Below are 23,081 nucleotides of genomic sequence, written 5' to 3' on the forward strand. Positions count from 1 at the left end.
CCTGGACTCAAGAAGAGACTCAGGGAAAAGAGAGCAAGTCTGAGATGTGAAATGCAAAGCACATCATGTTTCAGATGCACTAAGGGAGGTGGCTATTTAAAGGGCACCCAAGGCAAATGTACATACAAAGTAATTATTCTTTGTCTTTGTTTTGTGTTTGTATTGCTATAACGTAAGTATATTACAGTAGTAGTTACAACTCTTATGAATTATGTTCATTAACGGTATTAATTTTGCCAGTGTTTAATTCTCTTGGGTATTTGAAGTATTTGATAGTCAAAACTGGATACAGACCGGGAAGGAACGGAAAGCAGGTAGAATGTACACCAAGCTTGTCCAACCCAAATGCAGCCCAGGATGGCTTTTAATGTGGCCCAACACAAATCTGTAAACTTTCTTAAAACATTGTGAGGCTTTTTCTGTAATTTTTTTTAGTTCATCAGCTATCTAGTGTATTTTATGTGTGGCCCAAGACAATTCTTCCAATGTGGCCCAGGGAAGCCAAAAGATTGGACTCCCCTGATCTACATACTCCCAGGGAGATGGACAGACTTATGCAGGAGCTTGTTTACAGGTGAGCAGGAAAAGCTAGAAGTCTTAGCAGAACCTGTAGTCAAACCAACAGATTTCAAATGAAATACTGGGTACTCTGCCTTAAAAAAATGAGATAAGCGCAGGTGGCGCATCAAGAATTCACCTGTAGCAAAAACCAAGAGAAGCTCACAACGTTTTGTGAGTTCTGGAAAATACGTGTAAAATTTGAGTCTTCTAGCTAAGGTCTTTAATAGACAAATATCTAGTGGCTAACCTGCTCAGCAGACACCCTTCCAGAAAGTCCTCTTTAGTGCCAGCGTCATCTTGATGTTCCACATTTTCCCATCTCACTGCTTATGAAATATTTCTACTTCTGTTTGGTTTTAGGTGGGAGGATTACTGAGAAGTGTCATTTTGCACTTGGGGAAGGAATGAATGGAAGTGACAGGGAAGAGGTAGGGTTGGCCATGCCAGAAAAGGGTAGGGGTGAAGGCTGGACTGGCCTCCAAGCTGAGTGAGAGGTGAGGGCTGCGGCGTGCTGCAGGTACCATCTGCTTGGGTGCTATTCTCAGCAGGCAATGAAGAAGGAGGTGACTTACCTGAAATTTCTGGAAGTGTAGGCTTGTCTTCTTTCCAGAAGTTCCCATGACGAACAGGAAGTCAGGGGTTAGCACAAATGGCACTCTCTCTTTATTAATGCCCAGGAAACTTTTGTAATTCCCAAGAATGTGCCCGAAGTCAATATGAAATAGGTTTCCTTAAGAGAAGAAAGTATCTGACATCATTACAGTGGCACAGCACTTTGTTCCTTAAAATATTTCTTTGAGTTGCCTAAAAATGAGCTATCTTGTGATGAAAGTATTTTTTACAATGTTTGTCAGCTTGTGATATTTTTCGTCTTAGCAGGTGTGTGAAAGTCGTAGCTACAAAACATTCTTTGAACCAAGTATGTTTTTGATATCCTTCTGGTGTTCTTTAGATGACAGCCAGATGCCACTATAAAATTCTCATCTCAAAATTATTCTCAGAAACATAAATCGAACTCTCTGGCCAGTATGTCATCATTATCCCTAAGACTCTCTTATGCTCTTTATGTAACTCAGGATAGACTGATGTTTCACTCTGCTTGGGGGCAGGAATATTCACCTTTTCCTTTTGAGTAGCCATCTATGGCCATACCATCCTGAATGTATCTAAGTGTGTCCGATCTCGGAAACTTGGGCAGCATGATAGAAGCAAATCATTTTGAGTCTCCTTTGGGTCAATTTCTACCTCTACTACTATCACCACCACAATCATCATCATCTTATTTGTTTAGTCCTTTATCATTTCTATTGCCATAAATACATTATCTCTTTTAATTCTCATAGGAAGTAAGCAATCTATCCCCATCTGATGCTTTTTCCAGACTCTACTCTTAAAATGGCTCAAATTCATAGAGAAAAATCTCATGCTTTGGTGGCCACTACTGACTGTTGTCAGAGTGGACAGTGAACCACTAAAGTGGAGTGGGTTAGGGAGATTTAAGGATATCTATGAGTTCTTTCTGTTGCTTCTCTGCAACATCTGTCACTGGTGATCACTCCCACCTTCGCCAGCTTCTGGGATATGACCCTCTCCTAGTTTCCCAGCTGTCGCTCTAACTTTGCCTTCTTAAGACTCATTTCCTGCCTCTACCTCCTTCACTCACACCTCAGTCCTCAAGTGAGGTGGTCTCTTTAGAGCAGGGGTCCCCAGCCCCTGGGCCATGGACCGGTCCATGCCTGTTAGGAACTGGGCCACACAGCAGGAGGTGAGCGATGGGCAAGTGAGCAACTTCATCTGTATTTACAGCTGTTCCCCAACACTTGAATTAGTGCCTGAGCTCCACCTCCTGTCAGATGAGTGGTGGCATTAGATTCTCACAGGAATGCAAACCCTATTGTGAGCTGTGCATGAGAGAGATCTAGATTGCGTGCCCCTTATGAGAATCTAATGCCTGATGATCTCAGGTGGAGCTGAGGTGGTGATGCTAGCACTGGGGAGTGACTGTAAATACAGATTAACATTAGCAGAGAGGTTTCACTGCACAGAGACCATAATAAATCAATTCCTTGCAGACTCATATCAAAACCCTCTCAGTGAGTGGCAAGTGACAATTGAGCTGCATCTGGTGGCAGGCTTTACAGTGGCAAGCAAGTTGAAAAAAAAAGTGCGCAATGATCCCGAAACCATCCTTGTTCCCCCACCCCTGTCTGTGGAAAAGTTGTCTTCCAAGAAACCGGTCCCTGGTGCCAAAGAGGTTGGGGGCCACCGCTCTAGAGTAACCGAAGCACCAATGTCTCTACACAATGACTTCTAAATATGTGATTCAGTCTTAAACTCCATTTAAAGACTACTCTGTTTGAAAGGAGGGGAACATGGGGAGTTAGTGTTTAATGGGTACAGAGTTTCAGCTGGGGAAGATGGAAAAATTCTGGGGATGAATGGTGATGATGGTTGTACAACAAGGTGAACATATGTAATGCCACTGAACTGAACACTTAACAGTTAAATTACAGTTAAAATAGTAAATGTTATATATATTTTACCACAATAAAAGTTTATTCTGCACTAAATAAACTCACCTGTCTCTGTGATCATAATATTGTCATTGTGTCTGTCGCCTATTCCAAGAACAAAGGTTGCCACACAGTAGCCTGCACAGGAATAAACAAATCTCTCCACTGCTGCCTGAAACTAATTAAAATGCATTTGAATATTAGTTGTCTTCTAACTATAAAAAGCAACATGAATCTACAAATGACTTCTAAAAAGAGACTATTCTGGAAACCATTTTCAGAGAGCAAGTTAGTTGTGCCAGATTTCATTAGCATTATATCTATGAATTGCCATCTTTCTCATTGCCCTGCTTATATTTTAGGTGAAGATTCAGTGAAGCACAATGGCATGAGGAAGAAACAAGAGTCAAAGGGCAACAGTAATTTAATCAAAGGGTTCACTTCCTCTCCATGCATCACTTGCCAACAACTATACAGAACCCATGGTAATTTCTCCTTCATTTGTGAACAGGTTTTGCTTGTGACCACTAAGAGTATGCTTGGGTTCACAGATCTACATGTATAACAGATTAATAAGTGCTACTCATTATATTTCCTCCCCAAAAGACTGCTAACCATGCAAATGAGAAGTGCTAATCCTGTGCAGCAGAACTTTAAACGACAGCCAAACAGCCTAACCACACAGCTTGTGAAGGATGGAGCATATGCACTTCCAAGGAATGGTGGAACTGACATTTTCAGCATCCATGATTTACCATTTAGATTAGAGTTCAGCAGAAAATTATAAATTACTTTGTTGTGTATGTTGTATTTCCCAGGTACATAAGAATTTATACATGGTAACTAAATATTTTGGCTGAACAACAAAAATAGCCATAAAAAGTGCTAACAGATTATTTCACAGAACCAAATTTTAAGCAAAGCATGCCTGATAATCAAAAGAGAAGCAAATGCTCATGGAGTCCTGAACTGAGTGCCTCTGTTTCACACAGATGTGCTGTCACCATGGGAGAGTACTTCATTATTTCACAAGTAAAAAATTTCACTGATATGTCAGAAGGCAAGACACTGACAGATTCTTTGAAAACGTGAAGCCACTATTGCTATATAAATGACAACTTGTAAGGAGCCGTTAGACTGGGAAAAAGCATGAGCTCACCTTTTCTTCAGTAGGAGATTTTTCTTTGAGCCAGTGATTCAGGACTTCATCTTTAAATGCTCCCGTGTTGCCCACGGTGCTTTGCTGAATTTTGGCAATTGTTGTGGCGTCTTTCACAATCTCGATCATTCCTATAGAAGGATGCACAGAGTCTGATGGAGACTGGGGGCCAGTGCCTGGCCCAGAGGACGAAAAGCTAGGTCTTTGTTGAGTGAAGGGCAGGGTTTTTTTTTGTTTTGTTTTGTTTTGTTTTTTGACCAGAGAGCTATTTTCCAGGTCTATGCTATTGGTTTTCTTATGAGGAATAGAAAGGAAAGAAGGAGGACATGGAAGTTGTGTGGGATATGCTTTCAATATCCCAGAATGACAAGAGGAAAAGGCTGGTTTTGAATAGTAATAAATAAAAGCATTTATATGCTGAGCATATTCTTCCTCAGATGGCAATCTGTGCCTTTTCCTTTTTTAAATTACAGGGTTCAATGTAAATGATTTTGTAGAGTTCTCAGATCAGAAACTTGAATAAACATATGTTTCATTGAAACTAATGGTGAATGTCTATAAAAATACCTGATAGTAGAGTGTGTAAGAGCTTTGATAATGTGAATTCTGGAATACTAAAATAAGTGACAGATCTTTCCATCTATTTTTAAATGTTATTTGTGAGAGAAAAGTTTAATATGTAATGAAATGAGTTAAAGTTTAGAGGTGGAGAAGGAAAGAGGAGGGAACAAGTTCTTACTAAAATCATTTCCATGTATAGACACAAGGATTTGAATCATGCATTCATGTATTTTCAATATATCCACATTAAGTTGATAGTCACATTCACCAGCATGGAAATATTTTCTTCCTTTTCATTAAGATTATGATTTTTCAGTTATTAAATGTCTATACTGAAGGAATTATAATCCTTTCAAATGAGCTGAGTGGTCTATTCATCTCCTGAGGTAACTACATACCTATTTTGTCACCAGTTGAAATGCAACCATATGGCAGGAGGCACAGATCCAAAGATTCAGTCTCCCAAATGGACTCCATGATTCGTAGAATCTGGGCATCAAAAGACAAAAATGTTTATATTATATATATATATAAACTTAATATATTTTTCTCCTCCCTTGAAAATAGCAATCATATCTTGTAACACAAAATATAAAAGTAAATGTAAAACATGTAAGTAACAACTGTATGTTTATTGGTCAATCTGGCACACTAAAGTTTCTCTTCTTTGTGAGCTTGTTAATTTTGGTTTCCGAAATGTACCTTGGGGAAGAGGATAAATACATTTCTTGTTTTGTTTTGATTTTGAAGACGGAATCTTGCTCTGTTGTCCAGGCTGGAGTGCAGTGGTGTGATTTTGGCTCACTGCAACCTCCACCTCCCAGGTTCAAGTGATTCTCCTGCCTCAGCCTCCTGAGTAGCTGGGATTACAGGGACACACCATGATGCCCGGCTAATTTTTTTTTGTATTTGTAGTAGAGATGGGGTTTCACCATGTTGGCCAAGCTGGTCTCAAACTCCTGACCTCAAGTGATCCGCCCACCTCAGCCTCCCAAAGTGCTGGGACTACAGGCGTGAGCCACCGTGCTCGGCCAATAAATTTCTTTTGGAGTAGGTTTTAGCTGTGGTTCATCACCTCTCTGCTCAAAATGTTCTGCTCTACTTGTGTCTATTTTACCACAAAACTCTAACATTTTTACATATATTTATCACTCTAAGGCAACAACCAAAGAGCAGTAACTACAATGATGATAATGATAGCGAATATATACTGAATGCTGCTTTATGTGATCCTTGCATTGCCCTATAATGTGGATAAGATTATTATTCCCATTCTACAGGAGAAGGAACAAAGCCTTAAAGAACTTAAATAACTTGCCCTTAGCTGCCAAATTATGCGCCCCAACAAATACACCAAGTAGGCTGGGCATGATGGCTCACACTTAGAATCCAGCAATTTTGGCGATTATCTGGCTCATGCCTAGAATCCCAGCAATTTTGGCCATTGTCATGCTGTCTTTCACAATCTTGACCATTCCTATAGAAAGGATGAAGAGTCTAATGGAGATTGGGGGCTGATGCCTGGCCCAGAGAAGGAAAGGCTATGTTTTTGTTGAGTGAAGGGCTGAGAAGTTTTTTTTTTGACCAGAGAGCTATTTTCTAGGTCCACACTGTTGGTTTTCTTATGAGGAAGAGAAAGAAAAGGAGAAGAACGTGAAAGTTGTATGGGAGGCTGAGGTGGGAAGATTCATTGAGCCCAGGAGTTTGAGGCCAGCATGGGCAACATGGCAAGACCCCATCTCTACAAAAAATAAAATTTGCCAGGTATGGTGGAGAACACCTATAGTCCTAGCTACTTCAGAGGCTAAGGCAGGAGGATTGCTTGAGCCTAGGAGTTTGAGGCTATAGTGGGCCGTGATCATGCCACTGTACTCCAACCTGGGCAATAAAGCAAGACCTTACCTTAAAAAATTATAAAAACAAAACCATGAACTAACTAAAGGACAAAGGCAAACTTTCCCTTAAAATGAGAAGACCAACAGAGTAATTTTTGTGTTTTTAAAATGTCCATCTTCAAAGAATTCGAAATATTCGACAGATTTGAAATTTAATAAACTTGCAAAAAGTTTGAAGGATTTCTCTTTTTCTTTACTAAAATACCTCCTGGGCAATACATAGACCATTTTGAAATGAAAGCAAAGCAAAGCAAAGGCAAAGCAAAGGTATTCCTGTTTCTATATTAGAAATAAGCAGGCTGGACACGGTGGCTCACACCTGTAATCCCTGCACTTTGGGAGGCCGAGGTGGGTGGATCACGAGGTCAGGATATTGAGACCATCCTGGCTAACATGGTGAAACTCCGTCTGTACTAAAAATACAAAAATTAGCCAGGCATAATGGCGGGCGCCTGTAGTCCCAGCTACTCCGGAGGCTGAGGCAGGAGAATGGCGTGAACCCGGGAGGCTGAGCTTGCAGTGAGCCGAAATGGCGCCACTGTACTCCAGCCTGGGCGATAAAGCAAGATGCCGTCTCAAAAAAAAAAAAAAAAAAAAAGTAAAAACAGAAACTTAGAACTGGAAACATGACCAGTTTTAAATAGGCTACCTTGAAATCAATGTGATTTGTCTACTTTAAATAAATCATATTAACTATTAGAAATTATTACCCCTACAATACTGACCAACTGGAATCTGGAGAACATTACAGACTTGTGAAGCTAAAGTTTATCTAGAAATGTTAGAAAATATGAAAATAATTAGCACTGATACCTTGACCATTCACCTTCTGCCCTAATAGTACTTCACTCTCGTCACTTACCTGCAGGATTTCTGTGGTGACCTACTTGCTCATCTTCTCTCTCCTTCCCATCAAATCATTGCTTGATTTGTTTATGTGTATCAGAGGAGAGGTATCTAAGAGTGCCTAGAGATGTGCAGACATATCTATGGGCAGGAATGAAGTGAGTGCTGGGGATAAACATGGCTATTTTCTATGTTATCAAGCTTAGAATGGGGTGTATGAAAAAGACATTAGGTGAGGGAGGTATATCTGGCTACTTGGGAGTGCCAGATATGCATCTTGGACAGAACTATAATGCTCATTAGCTTGCATATCTAATAGTCTGCAGCCATATTCCCCAAGTGAAAACTCTCTATTATGTAATATTTGATCACAATTCATCATATGAAAGAAGAGTGTGGGAACAGAGCCAGTAGGAGAAGGCATGTTTTTGATGTAATACAGAATTGTGTTTCCAGATAACTGAAAACAATCTTAAAATTAGCATACCTGTAAAATAAGCATGTCTTGGCGCAGATCATCACCATGTTTAAATATAATTCCAATTGTTTCATTTGATAGGGCTGTAGGATCGGCACATTTAAACTCAAGCCACAGTGGTTTTTTCTTGGAGGCCATTACTTTACATTTTTCAATCTGTAAGGAAGCAGTCACATGTTTACCACACACAATGAATAATGAACACACATGGTGGAGACACAAATTCTCTTGCAAAACATCACTATAAACAACAAGGACAAAGCCCTAGTTAGAAAATGATTTTCAATATTTGGGTAAAAATACAGAAGTTGTTTTCACCAAATCTGGAAACTCCATGTGAGAGTGAATTCACAACTCTTAAACCAGTGCCTCTCAAACTGTGCTCCAAAGAACTGCAAGAGTCTTTGGAGGTGCCTAAGAGGTATGGCAGATCTCACGCTCCCCATGCACACAGAGCTCTGGCACTCCTACATCCTCTTTAATGGACAGCAACCTGGCTATTACATTTGTCCTCTAAGATTTATTTTGTAAAAAGAATTCTAATGCTTCCACAATGTCAGAAAAACTATTATTGCAGAATCAGATGCAATAGGCTACATCTAAGAAGATGAAATTTAACAGAAATAAATGGAAAATCTGGCATTTAGGTACAACATGCCCTCCCCCTAAACCTCATACATCTAAACAAATTCAAGGTAGGGGAAATGTGGCTTGGCAGTCACTCACTTAAACATAAAAAAAGTAGGTGTTTCAGGCAAAGGTGAGTTCACCACAGATCAAAATTGTTATGTAGTCGTTTAAAGAAGCAAACACAGGCTGGGCGCCGTGACTCACGCCTGTAATCCCAGCACTCTGGGAGGACGAGGTGGGTGGATCACGAGGTCAGGAGATCAAGACCATCCTAGCTAACACGGTGAAATCCCGTTTCTACTAAAAATACAAAAACAAAATTAGCCGGGCATGGTGGTGGGCACCTGTAGTCCCAGCTATTCGGGAGGCTGAGGTGGGAGAATGGCATTGAACCTGGGAGGTGGGGCTTGCAGTGAGTGGAGATCACGCCACTACACTCTAGCCTGGGCAACAGAGTGAGACTCCATCTCCAAAAAAAAAAAAAAAAAAAAAAACCACACAATTTGAAGCTGTATTAATATGTCATAATTCCTTCTAATCTCTAAATAATGGACAGTGGATAGTGTGTGCTTCTGCTATAAGGCCAGTTTGCTGGTAATTGTATATAAAATTAAACATTCAGGGGAAGAACTTCTTCATCTTTTCACGTGGCTTCACTGCTACGGGAGTTGCCATCCTGCCATAAACAACTAGAAAACTATGAAAAATATATAAAACTCTTTCCAGACATTGAACAAGCAGTGGAGGTCCCTGACCCCCGAGAAAAGGAAGACAAATGAAGTGAGCCCTGTAACTGCCCCAGATTACTGCCTGGGGGCTGTTTCTAGGCTACAGCACAGAGGAAAGAAATCCAGACTGAGCCCAGAGTCCAGCAGTCTAAATTACTGTAACTGAAGTCTCGGAGAGGAGAAAAAAGAGGCAACAGAAAAAACTGGTTGAAAAATTTCCAAATTTGATAAGACTATAAACTCACAAATTCAAGGAGCTCCATAAACTCCAGTAGGCTAAACACAAAGGAAACTCATACCAGGGTACATCATAATCAAATTGCTGAAAACCAGAAATAAAAGAGAATCTTAAAAACAGCCTGGGGGAAAAAAAAGACATATTATGCAGACAGAATCAAAGATAAGACTCATCATCAGAAAATATGCAAGCCAGAAAAAAATGCTACTGCAAGAAAAAAACCAGTTAATCTAGAATTCCATATTCAGGGAAAATATTTTTCAAAAATGAAAGCAGAATAAAAAGTGTTTCAGATAAACAAAAGCTGAAAGAATTTATTGTCAGCAAACTTGCAGTAAAAAAGATGTTAGAAGCTCAAGGAAATCTGGACCTATATAAGGCAATTAAGAGTAACAAAAATGGTAAATATGTAGGTAAATAGTTAAAAATTATTTCATCTATTAAATCTGTGAAGTCTATTTTTTAACTGTTTAGAGCAAAAATAGTAACGTATTGTGCCATTTATAACATATGTAGAAGTTAAAATCATAATAAAAATAATGCAAAGGATGTGCGGGTTAATGGAAGTATGCTGTTGCCTGTATAAGCACACGTATATGAAGTGCTTTGTTATTTAAACAGAATCAAGAGTGTGTGGTATTGATGCAAGGACAGACATTTAGATCAGTGGAAGAAGAACAGAGAATCTAGGTGTAGACCCACACATATATGGTCAGTCGATACTTGACAAAGGTGCCAAGGTAATTCTCCAGGAAAAACAAAACAAAACAAAACAGTCTTTTCAACACATGGTGCTGAAAAATCTGGATATTCATGTTAAAAAGTGAACTCTGACCTTCACCTCACACTGTACACAAAAATTAACTCAAATTGGATTGCAGACTTCAATGTAAGAATTAAAACCATAACCCTTCTAAGAAAAAATATCTGCCACATTGAGTTAAACCAGAATTTCTTAACCTTGGCACTGTTGCCATTTTGGGGTGGATAGTGTTTGTTCTGGGGGACTATCCTGTACGTTGCAGGGTATTCAGCAGCATCCCTGGCCTCTACCCACTAGATGCCAGTAGCATTCTCCCAGTTATAACTAACCATCAAGAATGTCTTCAGACATTGTCAAATGTGGCCTTGGCAGACAAAGGGATTACCCCAAGCTGAGGCACTGGATTAGATAGTTTTCTTTTTCATTTTTTTTGAAACAGGGTCTCACTCTGTAGCCCAGGTTGGAATGTAGTGGCACAAACACAGCTCACTGCAGTATCAAACTCCTGAGCTCAAGTGATCCTCCCACCACAGCCTTCCAAGTAGCGGGGACTATGGCACATGCCACCATGCCCGGCTATTTTTTAAATTTTTTATAGAGATGGAGTCTTGCCATGTTGCCCAGTCTGGTCTCGTACTCCTTGCCTCAAGGGATCCTCCCGCCTTGGCCTCCCAAAATGCTGGAATTACAGGTGTGAGACACTGTGCTAGGCCTACACAGATTTCTTAGATAAGACACTGAAAGCACAAACCATTTAAGAAAAAGTTGCAAATTTGACTTAATCAAAATTTAAAGCTTCTGTTCTTTGAAAGACACTTCTAAGAAAATAAAAAGGCAAGTCACAGACTAACAGAAAATATCTGTAAAATGTATATCTGATACAGAATTTGTATCCAGTTTATATAAGTAACTCTCATAAATAAAAATAAGGGCCAGGCGCAGTGGCTCACTCCTGTAATCCCAGCACTTTGGGAGGCCGAGGTGGGTGGATCACAAGGTCAAGAGATTGAGACCATCCTGGCTAACACAGTGAAACCCCATCTTTACTAAAAATACAAAAAAAAAAAAAAAATTAGCTGGGCATGATGTTGGGCGCCTGTAGTCCCAGCTACTCGGGAGGCTGAGGCAGGAGAATGGCATGAACCTGGGAGATGGAGCTTGCAGTGAGCTGAGATCATGCCACTGCACTCCAACCTGGGCAACAGACTGAGACTCTGTCTCAAAAAAAAAAAAAAAAAAAAAAAGGGCAACCCAACTAAAAAAACTGGTGAAATATTTGAATGGAAAATTTTCAGAAGGTACTCTAATGGAAAATGAGCACATAGAAAGACACTCAACCTCATTATGGAAATGCAAATAAAAAAATAGTGAGATATCACTTCATACTCATTTGAATGACTAAGATTAAAAAGACTGATAATAACAAGTGCTTGCTAGGATGTGGAACAACTAGAACTAATTGTATACATTGCTGGAATTTAAATGGTACAACCACTTTGGAAAAATGGGTATCTTGTAAAATTGCACACGCACACCATCTGACCCAACTACCCCACTGTTAAACATTTATTCAAAAAATGAATGGAAAATAAACTGTGGTATATCCATACAAGGGACTACTACTCACTCATAAAAAGAAACAAATTACTGATACATACAATAACATGAATGAATCTTAAAAGCATTATGGAAAGTAAAATAATTCAGATATAAAACTATGTACTGTATGATTCCTCTTAATAAAAGTCTAGAAAACGCATTTTATGATAGAAAGTAGATCTGCTGCATTTGCAGAGAGAATGGGAGGAGAAAAAGGATAAACTGCAATGGAACATGACAGAACTTTTTCTCTAACATGTCTATGGAAATGTTCTAGATCTTGATTGTGGTGGTGGTTATATAATTGTATACATTTCTCAAAACTCACTGAATTCTATGTTTTTTTTTTTTTGAGATGGAGTCTTGCTCTGTCACCCAGGCTAGAGTGCAGTGGTGCGATCTCGGCTCACTGCAACCTCTGCCTCCTGGGCCCCAGTTCAAGCAATTCTCCTGCCTCAGCCTCCCGAGTAGCTGGGATTACAAGAATGCGCCACCATGCCCAGCTAACTTTGTTTTGTATTTTTTAGTAGAGACAGGGTTTCACCATGTTGGCCATCCTGGTCTTGAACTCCTGACCTTGAACTGTGCCTGTTCCCTGAATTCTACATTTTAAATGGACAATTTTTATTGTATACAAAGAGTATCTCAAGCTGATTTAAAAAATATGGAAGGGAAATTATCTGGTGTTGAGGCTTTCATAACCAGTGATTAGACAAGGGCTTCTGAGAAACCCATCCAGAGACTCTCCAGCTTCCCTGTCTATGCATAAACATTAGGTTTTAAGTACTGGGCCCCAGCAAGCATGTTAGACATCTTCAAGACATAAAGACCACGTGGAGACATCCAAGTGATACCTACTGCCAGCGCTCCTGCTTTCAGTCCAGGATCATATGGAACTCTAAAGCTTTTGGGGAGTTGAGAATTCTGCAGGTTTTCAAGCTTTTGTTTAAGTTGTGAAATAACTGTAATTGTCAAAAGTACACAAGAGTTATGTGAGTTCAAGAAATCATCAATATTATCTATTACATTTCCTGAGAACACACTTATTCATAGCATTCTATATATTTGTTCTGGTGTAGAGCACAAGAAAACCGGGTGGGCCCTGCCTTTGAGGAACTAACCATATGAGGTGGTAAGATACATTGGGCTTACTGTGAGCAACATAACCATGTGCACATACTACAACAGGGGACAGAAACATGTGAATATATGTGGGATAACACATACATACCAACACAATCCAAGTAGAGAAGGATGCTCTGAGGGTAATGCTAAGGAATTAATACTGTGGTTTTCTTTCCAGCATGTTAAACTTTAAACTACCATCTGATTTGAGGAACAGACATTTGAGGAAAATAATAAATGGAATTTGGTTAGGGTTCTGTAATTTCTTTTCAGAAAAGGAAGTTAGGTTCTGTAGAGAAGTAGAGAAGATGGATGTGACAGCCTCAAAATTCTAAAGGCAAAATACGTGAATTAAAAATTACTGGATAACTGACAGAATGAGGGTCAGTACAAATGTTTTCCTTTCTTAAGATACAAATGAAATATTATTATTACCATTATCATTTTTAGGAGGAAGCATTGTAAGAATCAAAGGGAGAAAGACATTTGAAATTTTCAGGAGTTTAAAATACTGGTTGAGTACATGAAGTCTCTATGTAATAAGCCACAGTGCTAGGTCTAGGTATGTAAAAATGAAAACGAGATATTCTCTAGATTCAAGGTTCATACAGTTTACCAGACCAGGAAGATATGTTAAAGACTTTAATTTAATGTAGTATCAATCAAAATCTACAGAATTACAGAGAAGGAGTGATTAATTTTCCTAGGGCAGAAGCAGGTTTTCTTAGGGTAGGGATAAGATATTGGAAACAGCTTGAGAGAGAAGGTGGGGTGTGTGTGTGCGTGTGTGTGTTTATTACCTTTACACACACACAAACAGACACAGATACAGAGTCATCTCTTGGTCTCTGTAAGGATTGGTTCCAGGACCTCCTGCAGATATCATAATCCATGAATGCTCAAGTCCCTGATATAAAATGGTGTAGTATTTGCATATAACCTATGCACTTCCTCCCATATACTGTAAATCATCTCTAGATACCTATAATATCTGATAAAATGTAAATGCTAAGTAAATAGTTGTTATACTGTACTGTTTAGGGAATAATGACAATAATAAAAGTCTGTACGTGTTCAATGCAGATGCAATTTTTTTCCAAATGTTTTCCATCCGTGCTTGGTTGAATTTACAGATGTTGGGCCACAGATAGGGAAGAATGTATGTATCTGTATATATTACTCTGAGATATATAGACGAAGAAATGCCAAAAAATTAAAATAGCCTCTCAAAAATTCATCATTTTATAAGACTGAAAACTTGAAAACTATATGTGCATATTCAGAGATGTGAAGAAAAAGGTAAAGATTTGGAAATATCTAATCTTTGTGTATGCAACTGTTCTTAAAAAATACATCTTACATCTGCATAATGCTAGTTAATTTTTCAGAGTTAAGAATATGTAAATATATAGTTAAAAATTATGAACTTGTAAAAGGAGAACTTTAAATTTGTTTACTCCATGCAGACAGAAGACTCAAAAATGTGTTCTTGGTGCCTTCAGGAGGATGCAACTTGGATTCCAGGAAGAAAAAGAATTATAGGAACAATGGCATTTGGAGACGAAGGCATTTGGAAAGAGAACCAAGAAAATATAGCCACCATACCTTGGGAACTGACATCATACTTTTCAGCAGAGAGCGATTTAATATCAAGGGTGACTTTTTGTAACATCTCGATTACTTGGACTTGTTGGGTAAAGTCGTGCAGCATGGCTGTGCCACAGCCCCTCAAATAGGCTTCCAGAATCACGGCGAACCTCTGCTGATAGTGTCTGGACTGGGCTATCTCACTTCTCAAGAACCAAAACAAAAAGTGACCAATTCTTTTGTTCTGAGGGCAGGTACAAGAAAGTTGAAATTATTATGACTAATGCTTTAGGTCTACCAGTCAATTCTTGGCAACTTAAAATGTCATGCTATTATCAAAATGGAAGTACTTACTCTTAAACCACGCTTCAGCAGAAATCTGGCAAGGGCGCTATCATGGTATGGTTCAAATTTCACAGCCTAAAGGAAGAACACATTGGCATTTGTAGGACTATACTCTACATTGTTGAATCAGGGAAAAGGAAATGGAGAACTGGTGCTCTGTTTTAGTGGGACTTCATGGCTAGAAAGATGAAAATCTTAATAGTAACTTAAGTTTAATTCTGTCTTTTAGAGGACACTTAGGACCAGACTGAACCACTTGACTTAAGATCATAGAGCAACCGATGACATAACTGGGATTAGAGGCTGAAACTCTTGACTCACGGTCATGTGCTATTGATAAATTCAAAGGTGAAGAGGTGAGGGAATTTGCTCTAATTAGGTCTTACTGGTTTTGTTGGAGGGGTAGAGGGGAAAGATGGAGACACTGCAACAAATCTATAAAGTGGAAGGTAAGAGAGGATGTGAGAAAGAAAATGGACAGTGGACATATAGTATAATACACATAAGGAGAAAAATATTTGTTAGATGAAAAGATCCTAAAAGCCCTATAGCCTCTCTTTTTGGCATCTTACTGGCAAGTCACTGAACTGTCTCACAGGTTCTTAACTACAAGTAAACAGTGGGTCTAGATCAATCCACATAGAGCAATCACTACCCCCTGCCACACTGTGGTGTGTACAGAGCTTTCTGTCCAAAAGTCCCTGATTTTATGTTTTCTTAGGTATAATTTGATCTTCATTTTTAGTGTTTAGTAATTTTCATATCACTAGGCTGATGTTAGAGACTATTGACTTAGTACAGCTCTATTACTGAAGAGGAAGAACTGATAAAATGTAAAAAACACAATTAAATTTTGTGAGTGCATGGGTATTTGTTTCATTGTTCTCTGTGCTTTTCTGTAAGTTTGAAATAGTTCGTAACTTTAAAAGCAGCAACACTAACATTGTTCAGATTATTATAAAAGCATATACAAAGTTAGAGGATAGATATCATATGTAAACATGAAGAGAGACTTAATATTAAATATCTCCGAGTATGCACGTTATGAATAGAAATGGTGTATCCTTTTTTCCTAACGAACGGAAGAAATTCCCATTCTAGTTTATATTTTAGGAACTGGAGGCTCCTTGGAAGGATTTACAATTCTTCCTCTGGTTTTCCAGTTTGGACATGATCAGTAGTGACTTCATCATGTTTCAATTATACAAGTTTTTACAAAAATGCTTTTCAAAGTTATGGTCAAATAGGTGCCACTGTAGCTGCATCAAAGGCCTTAATTCTGAGAATGTGGTCTTTTAGCCACCAGTACTCATTTTCGCAATGTTTTAAGTTTCTAACCCAGATGTGAGTCTTTCTGACCTTCTTCAGGTTTCACTTCTGTAAAGACAGTGCAGATCTCAACTAGGAGACCATTTTGATGAGGAATGAGTCATTTAGCCACAGCTGAAAATGTCTCAAGTAGTTTTACAAATGACTACTCTTCTTCAGATTTAAGACCACAAATTCAATGTTAATATTATGTATTGACCTCTTCCATTTAACACATTTCTAAAAAGAAGATTATTCATTTTCCAGCTCTTTAAAGTTCACTTGTGAACATGACAATGAAAAATAATTCATGTTAGCCTTAGGATTTGCAACAGAGCTCATTCAAGTTTGTTTCATGTTGTTTTTCTTATGGAGAGCTAGAAAACTGAAGACTATTTAATTATTCTAAAATTCTTTAGTGTTATACAAATATCTGATGTAGTGAAAAAACTACTGAATATATTTAACGGATGAAAACAAACCCAAATGTAATGTTTCAAGTATCTGACTAACAGGAAGGTGAAGATTGAGAGTTAAAGTTGAGGCTATCCAAAATGCTTATCAGAAAACTCCAGAACTTCCTATAAATACAGATAATGATTAGACAGTTTAGTGTGTAATATTTAGCCTGGCTACTCCTAAAGATCTCAGGTCAAACATCACTTACTCAGAACTGTCCCTGGGTCCCTTAATCAAAATTAAGTGTACCTTGGACCCCTGGACTGTTTTCTCATAATACGGTATAGTTTTCCCGAAAGTATTTGTCACAATTTGGTATTAAACATCTGTTTGTGTGTCTACTCATTTAATGCCAGTCTTCTCAGTACATGTTGTTGAATTAATGAATGAATAGGTCTGTGCTCTAAAATAGCACTTCTATTCAAATTCCTTTACTTCCTTTCCCTTGTCAAGCAGTACAATATAAGTTGAGAACTGCTAAAGTGAGCAGGGGAACTGTTCCCCTTTCTTTCTTTAACTTCTTAGCTAAACCTTAGAAAAATCACTTGTCCTCTCAGGATCCCAAGGAACATCATGAGAAACGGAGTAGAAATACATACAGTCCTGTACCTATCTGCAGAGAGGAGCTTTCAAGATTCTACCCAGATATGAGATATTATTCTGTGAACTGTAATAGACTTAGACAGAGAGTAAGACCTTTTATCTCTAGTCCCAGAATCCTGACACCAGACTGACGAAGGATATGGTGGTGGATTTGTGAAGGGTTTTGGGTAGTGAAAAGAGCAGGATTTGGAGGCAGACCTCCTGGGTTTGAATTCTGGTCTGCCTCTTTCAAAGTATGTGATCTTGGGCACATTACTTAGCCTCTTTGTACCTCAGTTTCCTCATGTAAAAAGTGCAAATGTTAATTTGACCTCCATCATAGTTATTGAAAGAGTTAAATGAGATAATACACTGAAAGCATGTCAGTCACTTGGAGCCTTGGCACATTAAGTGGAATCTATCATTAAAATAATAAATGAGAACAAAGTATTCCCACAGGGCCAATTCTCCTAAAAACGTGAAGTACTAATGTCTGCAAAACGCTTGTCGGCAAACCCTCCAAGACAGTAAAAATGTACATGCAACAGTTTACTACTTTTTGAGGTGGCTTCATCAGATCTACTTTGGCCGATGATGAAGCTCTGAACAAAGGGCATTTGATGACAACTGAATGGGGTGCCTGTGCATATGCAAATAAATTCCTTTTGAGAAGGCTTCCATTGATAACACCAACATCCCCTACCTGTACCAACTGTAGAAGGTAATGCAGAACATCATCGTCCTCCAAGCTCTCCAGTTTCTGAACTGCAATGGCTCTTACATTTTCATCTGAGAAGTTGCAGTCCAGGAGCTGCATTGTTAACCCAACATCCAAAGCACTTTGATCCCAGACTTCCCTTCTGGCCAACAATTGGTATGTTTTGGCCACAATTTCTTGCTGTCCCCATTTCACTGAACTAAATAGCTTAGGATATGCTTTTGGGTGCTTAAGGCTTTCATATCTAAAGTGCCAGAGCAATTCTTTGTCCTCTGCTGTGAGAGGGTTAAGTGGATCAGTAGCTATGATCGCCTCCAATTGCTTGCGAAGCTGGTTGGGCATTTCTGCTCGAACCCGGTCCCCTTCCGGGTCAGGGGTGGGCTGATGCTTAGGCAGGGCTATCGGGTGGCAGTAATTGTCCAGAAGAATGGAGATGGACATTGAGTTCTCCTTGTCTGGGTTAGTTGCAGACGTGAGTTTGTCAGCACTGAAGCTTCCTTGGTCTTCTCCCTTCCCGGATATCTGCCACATGTGGAGAACGTATTCTCCACGGCGCAGAAGGAACCGGTGGTCTATCAGCAGCAGGTTCACATAATAGAGAAGCTGAACTTTGCCCTTGGACTCAGAACTGGGGGACTCTGCAGAGGCCTTGCTGGACACTGCTGGAGCTTTACCACAGTAGATCTGGAGGTTCAGTAGAGCTCCTTTGGGCAAGTCTTTGATTTTGATACTGAACTCAAGCCACACATTCCAGAGCACCTCCTCTGTGAAGGGTTTGGGGCTGGTTCTCCTTTGGCAAAGGACTTGCTGCCCATGCTGGATGTTTGCCTCTACAAAAACTGTGAGGTCGGTGTTCCGGGGCAGGACGGGGATATCAATGCCTCTGATCTTGACCCTGAACTTGCGATCGCAGTCCCACAGGGACACGGTGAACACACTCTCGTGGTCCTTGCCGTGGATGGTCAGCTGCTCATGGTAGCCAGTGACTCCTGTGCAGTCATCCACCAGTGGCCACTCTTCCTTCCTTACCTCGTCTAGGGCCGGGTCTGGAGGCGTGTCCAGTACCAGGTGAATTTCTTCTCCGTTCTTGAGGCAGTGCCTCACCCACTGGAAGTTTTTGATGGGCGTTTCGCCCACCAGGTACTCATCCCGGCCACAGACGCGCAGCACAAAATCCTGTTCGCTTTGGCTTTCAGGAATATCCATCAGAGATTTCTTCTTGGCCATCTTGGTGAAGAAGCTCTGCAGGATGGTTCCAGGGGTGTCGTCGGGCGAGACCTTAATGGTCTGGCTGGTGGTGCTGCGGTGAATGACGATGAAGATGCAGTTGTTGGCAATCTTCTTCCACAGGTACTCCGGGAGGGGCTTGGACGTCACCCAGGGGTGCATGGCGTAGAGCCTCGGGTCGCGACTGGCCACCTCCGCCATGCGCGGCGTCACCAGGCCGCGGCGCGTGAACTCCAGCTCGTCGTCGTGCACGTTGCTGACGTCGGTGACATCATAGCCAATCAGCGCGGTGAGCTGCCGCTGGAAGGCCTGCGACTCCTCAGAGGGCGGGCGCCGCTGCACCAGGTGGATCTGGCCCGGGCTCCGGTGAGTGGCCTTCCAGTAGCGCAGGCAGTCCAGAGTCTGCACCACCTGGTACTTGTCGTAGATCTCATACCACTGCCCCTTCTTCTGGTAGAGCAGGAGGAAGTGGTCCGGCCCCAGTCGGTGGTAGAAGTCCGACGCCATGCTGGTCTCCAGCGCTCGCAGCCACACCTGGGCCTTCATCTGCTCCACGTTGCCGTGGCCCGCCACGTGCAGCAGCGCCGTTTCGGGGCTCTTGCATTTGCGCTGGCTGGTGGGCAGCACGAACTCGATGGGGATGAGCTCCATGGAGGACAGGCTGGCCGCAGCACTGCGCGGCTTCATCCTCCGGCGCCTGCGGCAGTTGTCCTCTCTCAGCACCACGGGCTGTTCATAGTTCTCCAGCTCCATGCCCTACGCGACCTGGGAGCAGAGGGAGACAGGGATTTGTCACAAGAAAGGCACTTTCCCTTTATATTTTCTGGTGAGATGAGGAAAGAGGAGGTGTAGGCGGCGTACGTGTGTGCAGGCACCCAGAGGGACCAAGTATTTTAAACTGGAAGCACTACAGCCCTTCAGAGCATGGGCTTTGGAGTCGGGCCCATGAGGCCTGGTCCAGCCACTTACTTTCTGGGTGATTTGGGCTGTTTAATCTCTGATCCTGTTTCTCATCTCTCAGACAGGTTAGTAATGAATGTCCCAGAGGGAGAGTTAAATAATACTTGTTCAATATAGGTGACGGGTATATGGGGGCTTATTGGTCGTTCTACTTCTGTATACTTTGAAAATTTTAAAGAGGTGGGTAAAACACTCAGCCAACACAGTGCATGACACATTATAATGGCTGAGAATGGAAATTGTTCTTAAACATACTGAAACATAGATGACTAAAATAGTACAGTTAAGGATCAAGTCCTAGTTTACAAGGTGCAACATGAGATGCCAAAAAACCTCACTTTGAAAACAGGCCTTTAACTTACTTCCTCTTTGTTCAGTCTCACACTTCTTGGAACCCAGACACCTCACCCAACCTTGCTTCACGTTGTCTGTTTTCAAACTGCCTGGACCCACGATCTACTCCCTAATAAATTTCCTGTCACTTGGTTTCATCTTTTTTTCTTTCTAATTAGGAAAGCAAGTCATTTCATTCGTAAAGCTAAAACATGTCGGGAATTAGTAAAGTTACAGTCAAAACCATTTGCAGATACGTAAAATTTTGAATCACTGAATTTGTCAGCATTGTGGCTGTCATTGCTATATTAGGTCAGTATCTTAGAAGAGTCACCCAAGCCTGTACTCTCCCAATAGGAACATGTAGGTAATTTTAACATTGTTTAATTAATTAATTTAAATTAATTTGATCTGTCTCTGCTTAATAGTGGAAGAGCCACAGGATGGAAGGCAGGATTTCTGGATTCCAGTGACCTTCTGTTTAGACCCCCAATCATTTAACTTCTTTTTTGCTCTAATATTTTCATTTTTATGACACAAGTTCACAAATTTATTCTCATTAACTTACTCTTTCCACAGAATTCAATAAGTACCTACCCTTCACAAAGCACTTAAGTATAAATGGAACATACTGCAATATGAAATCCTTCAAGTAATAACTGAAATTTGAAATGTATTAACACTGAAAGATTAATAGGTATTTGCTTTTAATATTTAGTATCACTACATTGTAATACATTATATTCTAAACAAGAATCAATCACTGAAAGAAAAAAAGTTTCAGAAAATATCATTTACTCTCTTAAATAACTAATGTTAGACTCAAAACTACATTATTTCTTTAAGAAATAGTGGAGCATTTGATGTGTACCAAAAAGGAGAGCTTGATAAAAAGATAAGAAAGACACATTTCATTTGATCCAAACTTATGTTCAAATCTTGGCTTAACTTTAAAGCCAATATTCTCTCTCTTAAAATATGAAGTTATACTTAGTAAGTGAAACCAACTGTCCCAAAGAACTGTCTCTTGTGGCTTAAAACATTCATTTTGGTCTTTTGCTACATTATAGAATAACTAACAAGAGAACTGTAAGATACATTGATGTTGACACTAACTTGAAATAAAACATATCCAAATTTAGGCAGCATATAAATACACAGCAATAACTTCTGCCTCAGTGATACCGAACGATCTTATAAGATGCAGAGGAAAACAGGATAATACTCACTGGTTTCCTTCATGGCTGAGGCTATGACACTTTCCCCTTTTATGAGAAGATGTTGGAAACACAGTAAGTACAGTAATCTTGAAGTATGCACTTGTAGGAATATGAAGCCTGGCCACCGTGCCCTCCCTTTTCCTCCCAAAACAAAAACAAAAATCTGATGCACCTGCAAAACTTTTGCCGGAACCTTGTGAATATCCACAATACAGGTTGGACTAGACAATGAAACACAGACATTCAGTGGTAGTATCATCTCGAGAACCGACAACAGTTCCAGATAAAAATAATCTAGCCGAGGAGGAAGTGCCACTATTCCGAGTCAGACCCAACAAAGAGCAAAAAATAGAAGGAAGCAATACCTGATAAAGCAGCGGAGGTGATGATGCTGAAGGATCATTTGTTTAATTTTTAAAAACAAAACAAATTCAGACCTACCCAGTGTGCCTCTAAATTCTTCCGCTTTTCTGGGGCTCCCTTCATATCCAGATGCAGAGGAAGTGTTGCAGTTACCAGGAAGGAAGTTTTAACCAAGTTGATTATACGTGTGATTGCTCATTTTAAAAGTGTCAGAAATGCATTTCCTGTTTTAGCATAGAGAGAGAGGGTAAGAGTATGAGACTAAGCAATGTTTACCATGGTTTTTCTTTCTTTTTTTTTTCTCTTTGAACTAATTTTTCAAAAATTGTGATACTGAGACAAAATGACATAAATCCAAACCAAAATTACCCATTATGAGACATAAACGTATGAAATATCTTTGTAGCTAGTTCTAAGTAAAAGAAAAGGTTTAAGAGCCACAGTATTAAGTGTCCTATTAAGAAGACTTTTACCAGTCAAATTAAACTCATTTCCCTCCTGGGAATTCAAAAGAATCCTTGTTCCTACACACTAACTGAGGAGTGGGGAAAGAGAAACCTAGTCATCTTGAGGACTAAGTTATCCAGCTGAAAATTTTTAAAGGCACGGTCTCGGAGCTCACTTCCTTAGCTTGGTGAGAGCTTTGTCTATTTTTTCAGAGCATTTGGGGCCTAAAATATCACTGGCTGAAGCTGAAAGCACTGCAGCATGTGCATGGTGTGTGTATATAAATGTGACATACTGCAGTAAGTAACCCTTCAAATAATGGTTGAAATGCTAAAAGTATTAAAATTGAAAGATGAATAAAAAGGTATTTTGATTTTAATACTTACTACCACCACATTGTAATACGTTATATTCCAAACAAGGATCAACTGCTGAA

At 40.0% G+C, this 23,081-nt stretch overlaps 1 protein-coding gene across 4 annotated transcripts in view; it reads right to left on the bottom strand.

Annotated features, from left to right (window-relative positions):
* The window catches only part of LOC105475319 (phosphatidylinositol-4,5-bisphosphate 3-kinase catalytic subunit gamma), a 43,749-nt gene extending 21,387 nt beyond the window's left edge, over positions 1 to 22,362 (bottom strand). Inside the window, exons 1-10 of one of the 4 annotated variants that reach the window (XM_011730464.3) lie at positions 22,277 to 22,362; positions 18,081 to 20,087; positions 15,038 to 15,103; positions 14,702 to 14,927; positions 12,830 to 12,933; positions 8,023 to 8,169; positions 5,193 to 5,283; positions 4,234 to 4,364; positions 3,141 to 3,252; positions 1,134 to 1,291 (exon numbers count right to left, since the gene is read on the bottom strand). In XM_011730464.3, the coding sequence (XP_011728766.1) occupies positions 1,134 to 1,291; positions 3,141 to 3,252; positions 4,234 to 4,364; positions 5,193 to 5,283; positions 8,023 to 8,169; positions 12,830 to 12,933; positions 14,702 to 14,927; positions 15,038 to 15,103; positions 18,081 to 20,075 (3,030 nt within the window). In that variant the 5' untranslated portion in view covers positions 20,076 to 20,087; positions 22,277 to 22,362. Of the gene's footprint in view, positions 1 to 1,133; positions 1,292 to 3,140; positions 3,253 to 4,233; positions 4,365 to 5,192; positions 5,284 to 8,022; positions 8,170 to 12,829; positions 12,934 to 14,701; positions 14,928 to 15,037; positions 15,104 to 18,080; positions 20,088 to 21,844; positions 22,178 to 22,200 lie in introns of those variants that run through there. The other 3 variants (XM_011730462.3, XM_011730465.3, XM_011730463.3) reach the window with 3 other exon arrangements.
* Positions 22,363 to 23,081: the final 719 nt, after the last annotated feature.

This window comes from Macaca nemestrina, chromosome 4 (assembly GCF_043159975.1).
Source record: "Macaca nemestrina isolate mMacNem1 chromosome 4, mMacNem.hap1, whole genome shotgun sequence".
Classification (NCBI taxonomy): domain Eukaryota; kingdom Metazoa; phylum Chordata; class Mammalia; order Primates; family Cercopithecidae; genus Macaca; species Macaca nemestrina.